This window comes from Onychostoma macrolepis, chromosome 24, assembly GCF_012432095.1.
Source record: "Onychostoma macrolepis isolate SWU-2019 chromosome 24, ASM1243209v1, whole genome shotgun sequence".
NCBI classification, from domain to species: Eukaryota; Metazoa; Chordata; class Actinopteri; order Cypriniformes; family Cyprinidae; genus Onychostoma; species Onychostoma macrolepis.
Genome location: NC_081178.1, coordinates 9947588 through 9956482, shown reverse-complemented (window position 1 = coordinate 9956482; position 8895 = coordinate 9947588). Strand labels below are relative to the sequence as shown.

Below are 8895 nucleotides of genomic sequence, written 5' to 3'. Positions count from 1 at the left end.
ACTGATTTTTATTTTTTTCAATTGTGTATAGCATTCGTTTTTTAAATTACTTATTTTGATCACAAACAGACAAATATGTACATTTTTTATGGGTGAAATGGGCATAAATTTGGCATATTGTTAAAAATGTACTATTATATAATGAAATATCTGTGAATTACTGTACATGTTGCTTTTGCCCACATAACAGTGTAGTTACGACATCTCCTTGTTCCATGTGCTTGTATCCTGTATCCTGTGGCTTTTGTTTTGCATGTGCTAGTGTGAGAGAAGGGCAGAAAAGAGAGAGAGGAAGTGAAGACAAAAAACTGTTATTGAGTGAGTGTAAGCAAAGGGGTCTATTTAGAAGGGGCTTTGCTTGGGTGGAATTGTATTGAATTTGATTACAGTGAACAGAGAGAAGATACATAAGAGCACATTTATACAAACAACTGAAAGAGAGGGAGAGAAAGAGTGCTGTATTTCAAGACTGAGTGGGGGATTGTCTGATGTAAACCCAAAATGTCAAAGGCTCTAAGTGGTGAAAAAAGCCATCTGACGACACTACATTTGTGGGCTACTATGATCCTAAAAGCTAAATAATTCAGAAATACACAATGTAGCAACATAGGACAACTCTGAAAAACTCGAGTTAAAAGTCCATGGACGGTCTCACTCACGCCCCTCTTTTCTCAGAAACACTCTTTCCTTCATCTCCAGGGGAAACTGGAAGCGGTTGCTTAAAACTTCTCAAGGGTTTGCCTGCTATCCTAGACTGAACTTTTGTTTTGTACTTGAAGTGCTGTGAGTGAAACGCTCCCTGTTTTTCCTGTTTGACTGCTTTTAGTAGACAGATAACCTGATACAGAGTAAACGTAGACATCCAATATCTTTCGTTTTCTCTGCTTCCTCTCTTTCTCCCTTTTTCCGTTCTGTTTCCTCGCTAAAAGTCTGTCGCACACAGGAAATTCCTGATTTTGAAGCCAAGTGTTTTTTCTTTTCAAAGAATATTATTTGTATCTTTAATAAGGTGAATGATTACTAAAATGCTCCCCCTGTGGAACACAAAATGATTATGGATATACTAAATTTGTTCCTTTACATACAATATAAACGCATGGCGATCACTGGATGTCATGCTGAATCCAGGTATTTTCTGGAATTATATATATAGCATGCTAAATGAAAATTGCACCACTCAGCAAACACGTCTAAAACAAACAAACAAAAGTTTTTTGTTATCTATTGGTCATGTCTTGATCAGCAAAGATCACCCTCTCAATAAAGATCAGATTATGCTTTGTACCACCAGGAAGAAGAAACTGAGATTTGTTGGTTTGGCTGCATCACTGCATAAATACTAGGATTGCGTGATCAGAAATCTGTGTTTGCGTGCATATGAAATTATTTCACAGGGGGTTTGGCCATTCAAAATCTGCACCCTTCATTTCACACGCTTGCCCTACTACACAAATCTCCATGGCAACCTCAGTAGGTCATCCAATGAGAGGTGGAGGTGGGGCGGGGGGTACGTGCGGCTGACGGAGAGTTTTGAGGAGACTGATTGGAGTGAGAATGGTGCAATGTGAGTTTGTGCAAATTCACACACACTTGGGAGACTCAAATCTCATTTCTCTCACTCGCACTCTTTCATTTGCTGCATCCTCGTGAGAATATCACACCCTTTAGTTAGTTTCATACTTTGAAAACAATACTTTCTGGTTGACTGTGTTGTTCATATCTCTTCATTTGTGCACCAACTCTGAGAATCTCTACCCAGTGGATGATGTCATTTCCTTACATCCGCTTTTTCTTCCCAAGCTTCCATAAGCATCAATAATAAATACACATCAAAAACTTTACATGCATAATTAATCCTATCTGAGCCTCCATCTCTGAAACAAGAGGAACAAAGTGACATTTTTCAACGAGTTTGCAAGAGAAAAGTGTTGTGAATTATGACTTGTCTGTGGTGTGAGATGCTAATATACACCACAGTCACTCAAGCGCAGTCTGAAGTCAAGCGTGAAGTTGAGCAGGAGCCTCCTGAGGAGGATACATTTTAAAAATCCATCTGATCAATATGCTATCAATTAGCCTCATCTACCCAGCCAACTTAACATTGTTAAATCCTTCGTTCTGGAAAGAGAGAGAGAAAGGGCAGGAAATTATGAGGAGAAAGGGCAAACAATTCATCTCTAACCTATTTGTGCTGAACCGTCACTTTGCAGGCACCATCGCTGACATTAATGTGATGTTCCTTTGACAAAAGAACCCTCAGTAGTGTCACTGATGGATCCCTGTCACGGTTCAATGAATATAAGTGAACCATGGAACAGTAATTCAGTCATGATTGGTCAGCATTGTGTTCCCCATCACTGCCACTTACACGGAGGCTCAAGGTCACATGATCTCAAGAAACAAAAGTTACAAGGAATCATACATCTATTGCCTATTCTTATGTTCATAAAGTTTGGTAAAACCATTTTTTCTGCTTCAGATGTGACATTGATTGTTGACAGCAAAAATATTACGGTCCAAATCTTTGGATGATGTCTTCTCTCATGAAAGAAACATGCAGGATTGACACTTATAACAGCTAGGTCTATGTTCATTATTTAATGAAAAGGTTTTACCAGAGTTTGCTCGTGCTGCCTGAACAACATATTCATATTTTTTAAAATGAAAATTAAAAGAGGCAGAACTGTATTTTAGCCTCTACCATATATATCGTTTTATTGTGGATATACATTACAATGAGGATAACCAGAGTAGCCTATGTTGAGACTAGCTGTGATGTTATGGGCTTCTGTTGTTCCATCTTTTTTCAGTATGAAAGAGCGCGTGCTCATTCTCGGACGTTCGTATTCCTGAGTCAACCATGTCAAGTCCTAACTACCAAGGACACAAGTCCCAACTTGTTGGAATTGCTTGAAATTTAAACACCACCTTACAAGCTCAACCGACGAGCAACGCGACGCTCTAACGACAAAAGCTGGCCAGCGCTGACACAGTCATGTAAAACAGCTGAGAGGACAATTAGACAAAGGGTATCGTTTTCCTCAGTGGACATGGCGAACTGATTGTTTTTCACAAATTAATGACCTGACCTGGGGAATGAAGCTCTAACAGACGCAGTAATTTCACATCTTCAGTCGGTGTCTATGTTTGTCAATCTCTCTCTCTATAATATAATAATAGGCTATATTGCTCCACAATAGGTCTCAGGTACTGTGGCACTTTCTTTGATCAACAGTATAAATGCTTGTTCTAATTCTGGATGCTTTAAGATCGGAAGTCCAAGTTTAACATTTTAACATAAACATTTTATCATTTATAATCATTTTAAGTATTTATAAACATAAAAGGACGGGGTGTTTTCCACACATTAATCAGTTTTGCTGTCTGATTAGCTCATAGTGTCCAGTATGGGCCATATTTCAAAGGTCATGTGAACAACCTCACAAATAATTGGATTTGAGCAGAAATCTGAATTTTGTTCTTTGGCTTGTGGTGTGTTTTTGAGGGAACAGTTCTACTTGTCTGCTGGTGTCAAATGTGCTTAATCACTTTCTCTACAGAAAAGCCCCACTCAGCAGACACCAATCAAACACAATCATGGTCCCGCACAGGACAGGACAGGACAGGGAAAGGCTTATCTGACACTGCAGCTGGACACCAGCTGGGCCCCCCACCATATATGTGGACCACCATGAAAATGCAAAAAACAAAGGTGGGGCTAAATTACGCTCCTTCTACACATACATTTACTAACCGTAGACCCTCCCCCACCGAGTCAAACCCCTCAAACGGCTGCTTCACACACAAAAGCTTGAGGTCAAGTTCACTCGCTGATGAACTGCCTCAAGTTAGTAGACACGGCAGTTACAAAACAGCAGCTGTGACACCTCTGACACCGAGTCATTACCAATCGCAAGTCTCTAACCTGTAATTTCACCCACTAAAGCGTAATGTGCCTTCTTCCATCAACTAAAAAAGCCAGATTAAATATTTATGATTCGTGTGAAAGTCAGAGGCTCAGGAATTATGTCATTTAAGAGCTCACAATGCTGTCAGTGTCCATCCTGATGCCCAAAACATAGTCAAATAAGAATGCAAATGCTAGCAAATGTGTGGTTTTGTTGTACACACGCAACATGCGTTCTTGTATTACTGTAGAGGTAACAAACTCCAATACTCAAGCAGGCAATAGAAGTACCTTTGAATGTCTGTATTATTCAATTGTTTGATGATTCAAGTAACTAGAAAGATTCAAGTACCTGACCACAAAAACCTCATGAAATGGTTTGATGAGCAGTTCTGTTTCCTGAATTGACATATTTCCTTTTAAAACAGGAAGTTAATGAGGGAAGTATCTTAAGAGTTTGTCTTTCTTTAATAAAAGCTTTTGTATGGTGTATGTGTACAGTACATGTGATGTAAATTTAATCTTCAGCATCATACATGCGTACTGTATGCACAAAGACGTTCTTTACGTTAATTAATTTGCCCACAAGGTGGCAACACTGTCCCAACCGACGATAGACAAGTGCAAGGGGAGGGCGTTAACAAATACTCTCAACTCTAGTTTAAAGGAATACAATTTTTATTGGTCATAACTTCTGGGGAGAAATAGCACAGACACTGGATGAGGACGAAACTTTCTAGTTTGCTTGTGTCGAGCACCTGTGTTTATGTGAAATGTACTTTGAAAAGATATTTGTTGGGCTGTGAACATTCATGTTACAACTAAAGTAGTAAACTTTGAGCTATAATTTACATGACAACACTGAACAATGACTTGCAATTGCTAGTCAGAGATATGTGGTATTGGGGGAGGGACATTCTCATTCCAGACAGCATTTGATTGGATGGTAGGTGAAAAGTACCCAGATGGCCTACTACTTCCACCGAGATTTTGAAGTGTGCTAAAATTGGACACTTTTCGGGTGCAGAAAGGAGGTGTATTTTGAGACCTAATGCCATTCCCAAATCTGCAGACCGGGGTCTAAATGCATGTGGAAAATCCCTCGGGATCAACCCCAAGCAATGGGAGCATTGCTCTTTCTCTCTGTCCTGTCTGTATGTGTATTCTCTGAGGACAGACATCACCGCGTAAGTGCATTTGAGCAGGAATCTCTCCAGCATCAGTTATCCTTAAACAGACAGGCCAGCGCTTGACAACATGGGGTCCTTCCCCCTCTAATATATTAGGATGCGTTCAATACATTAATGTTATTACGCCAGAGGCGAGTGCACACAAGTCTGTCTGCACGCAACACATTGCAGGGAAAGCTATGAAAGAAATTTCGCCAAAACAATTAGAGAGAGAAACTAAAGAGGGAGAAGACTGACCACACAAAGGACATAGATGGAAACAGGATGTTTTATTGGGAACACCGCGGCCCAAACACCTTTCTAAGAAAGTGTGGTTTTAAAGGGAACTGACAAATGATTTGCTTGGCTCGAGTTTGCACCTCCTCACGGGACAATCCTGCATACACGGTGTTCGCTCAAAATGAAGGACAAGTAAAGGACAGTATTCCCACAAAAGAAAACCAAATATAGGACATTAATCATAGCAAGGATGATGTCAGACAACCTAAACCCAGCATTCACATCCTAACAAGGCTGTACATGAAAAATTAGAGCAGGCCTGCAGGGCTCAACACTCACGCACACGCCTGCTCGGAGGATGTTTGGGCCTAAATGATAATACGCATGTAAATATTCGAATTTGTAGAACATAGGTTTATCTAGCGTCCTTTGGAGTGCAAAGCGAGTTTGTAAGTAATCAGACCTGGAAAAACACTCAATCTATGCAGTAATCCTGAACAAACTGACTAATCTACTCACCACCCTGTTATTACTCAAATCCTTCATTTGATTTCAGTCCAGCGTGTCTTGTTTGCCTGCAGGGAACGAGGTAATACGTCTAGATTGACGACTGTATACTCACAGGACATAGTCAAAGGTTTATCAAGTAGACATAGATCATAAACAATATACATATGCAAAAATAAAGGTGCATGCATGGTAAACAAAAGTATAAATATGCGTCTCAAATGAGTATTAACAATATTCAAAACAGACTACTGGCTAATTCACAGATAAAAGCTTATGGCTAACAATTTCAGCATGGCTGTCGCCTCCTGCTGGTAGTAATGAAATTACACTACAAATACAGTCTGATTGGACTTAAACTAATAAACCCACACAAACATTAGGAAATCAATGACATGTTGTATTGTAGTACTGGCTTTACCTGAAGCTTAATTCTAGGGATCAAAGAAATTTTCGGTTTTCTGATGACGTCAAACCAAATACAAGTAATCATAGCCTAAAAACGGGCCAAAAGCATTGAATACAATTCATAAAAATGCAAAAGTTACATATGCATTATGATAAAATGATCAAGTATTATAAAACATACTAAAAACCTAGTCTTTGTGTTTTATCCTGTGTAATACCTATACGGCAAGCAGCTTTAGTGATTTGGAAGTTGTGAGACTTTTGTAACGAATAACTGTAGTGTTAAAATAGTCTTATAGCACCTTTGATTAATCTGAATGTTGAGTATAAAAGGCATATATCAGTATAATATAGAACTGAAGGCACTGGCAAACACCAATACACGCATCTATACATAAACTCTATAGTGTGTGGTCAGTGTGCATTTCATCTTTGGCAGAACAGCTGACAGCTGTTTATATTATAATGTGTGTGTCCCTGAGGCCCTGTACACAAGGTAGCAAACAGACCACACACAACGTGGCACACTGGCACTAAATATCATTTAACACGTCTTTCTCTCTTCACACAATCAGACAGACGAAATACCAAAAGACACAAGCACAAACATACACATGAAATTATAGGATATGTGCTCCATTCCATTATCTGGGCCGCCAAGTAAAAGTTCATGTTGCATAAAAAAAATATAAAGGCAGCGAAGAGAAAAGCTTCAATACTGTGGACTGAGAGTAAAAAACTGATACGAACGCAAAAATAACAAGATCAGTCCAGCGTTTGGGGGAATCAATACTGAAACCAGCATGTGAAAGAGTGCAGATCAAGTCCAGTGGTTTTTAAGTCCACACACTGCGCATATTCCTTCTCTGCCGACAGACATCTAAATCATAAACTGAGTGTATCCCTCTGCCCCTGTTACGATAACGTCCATCCATATTCTCATAGCTTCTGGAGAGGGCGCCACCATGTAGTAGACGCGGTCATGAGTCTTCACACTGAACGTGAGTGAAGGGTTTGGACTCTGAGAAAGAGAGAAGGAGAGAGAGGGGTAAGAGTACAGTTTGGCCTCTAGGGGTCAGCACTGAAACATTAAAACAGGAGAGTCCACACTTCGGTCCTGGTGGGTCACTGTCCTGCAGAGTTCACCTCCAGCTTGCCTCAACAAACTCAGGTTCAGGTGTGTTTAAATGAGGTTGGAGCTAAACTTTACAGGACAGTGGCACTCCAGGAGCAGGATTGGACACCCCTGAATTAAAAAAAATAATAATAATATATATTTTTTAAATTAAATAAATAACAATAATTCTCTTATTACAGACTTGACTTTAATTTAAAAGTCAGTAAAACATCACTGAACATTAATCATTTATAGTTTTCATAATAAATGTCATGGTCAAATGTTAGCTGTTATTAATGATTTTAAATGTTAAATGTTTAATAAAATACTATGTTATTTATGTCAATAAATTATCAAATCAAAAACGTTAAGCTATATTTGAAATGACATTAAAAAGAACATTTAAATATTAAAATGATTGTGATTAAATAATTAATCAAATCAAAGCTAAAAATTACTGTAAACACTGTATATAAAGTTTATTATATTGATATTTATCAGTTGCAGAGGAAAAGTACCTTGTGGGCACTCTTTAAGTGGTCGTAATATACTTCCTCTATGGCCTGGAAATAAATCACTCCTTTTAGTTTGGCCTCATGTTTATCTGAAACCATATAAAAAGCACAAAAATCAATACTGATATAATTTCAATCGACCAACTTCATGAGTAAATAAGTGAAGGGAAAATCACCTGCATAGTAGCTCAGGGTCCTGCGGTTACGGTCGAAGACAAACCAGCGCTTCTTCCAGGTTTTGATTTTGCCACCCATCTTAATGAGGAAGCCCCTGCAGGTTTTCTCTGTGATGGAGACGTGGTAACAAGTCTCTGTGTTGTGGCCGGCTGAGTCGATGTGGGCACGAAGGTCGAAATCGTCTTTTCTTACAGGTAGGTAGCGTGTGAGGGGACGAGACTGCGGCAGGGTCACATACAGTATAGGACATTAAGTATTTGTGCATAAATCAATCTAAAACTAGATGTTTACATTTTCTAGTCTGTTCTTGTGTGGTTGCTAAAGTGTTCTGGATGTTTTAGCATGTTACTATTCAGTTGTTAGCATATTCTTATATGGTTTTAGGTTTCATGTCTGTGACGTTATGGGGCAAGTTACAAAACAAAGATGCTTAAAGTTAAGTGTTTGTTAGCGATGCATATCTCAGCACAGAACTCACCTGTGCTCTCTGTTTCTCACGAAGTTTCACCTCTCTCTCGATGAGTTTCTGCCTCCTGCTGGTTTCTTCTTGCAGCCGTTTTTCTAGCTCTTCTCGCCGTCTCCTCTCCTCTTCAAGAGCCCTGCTCTTATTCTCCATCTCTTTCTCCTGAGACACAAACAAATGACAATGTTCTGTACCGAAACAAGTTGCTTTTTAAAGCTGCACACAATTAGTACTCTCTGTTCCAGCCTAAACTCCCATGAACGACATCAGAAACAGGAAGAACGACTCGTTTCCCACAGCGCTCCTGCATTTCAAGCCGAATTTGTTGCCATTTATGGCTGACCGAGAAACTTCTAACAGAGCAAACAAGCTCACGGTTTAAAATCCGTGAA

The 8895-nt window shown here is 39.3% G+C and overlaps 1 protein-coding gene across 8 annotated transcripts in view; it reads right to left on the bottom strand.

The window, feature by feature from the left end:
- Positions 1 to 5942: 5942 nt before the first annotated feature.
- Positions 5943 to 8895, bottom strand: part of phldb2b (pleckstrin homology-like domain, family B, member 2b) — a 42731-nt gene continuing 39778 nt past the window's right edge. For all 8 annotated transcript variants that reach the window (XM_058764722.1, XM_058764718.1, XM_058764721.1 and 5 more), the window contains 4 exons: positions 8519 to 8665; positions 8040 to 8259; positions 7867 to 7952; positions 5943 to 7252 (listed from right to left, as the gene is read on the bottom strand). In XM_058764722.1, the coding sequence (XP_058620705.1) occupies positions 7112 to 7252; positions 7867 to 7952; positions 8040 to 8259; positions 8519 to 8665 (594 nt within the window). In that variant the 3' untranslated portion in view covers positions 5943 to 7111. The remainder of the gene's footprint in view (positions 7253 to 7866; positions 7953 to 8039; positions 8260 to 8518; positions 8666 to 8895) is intronic.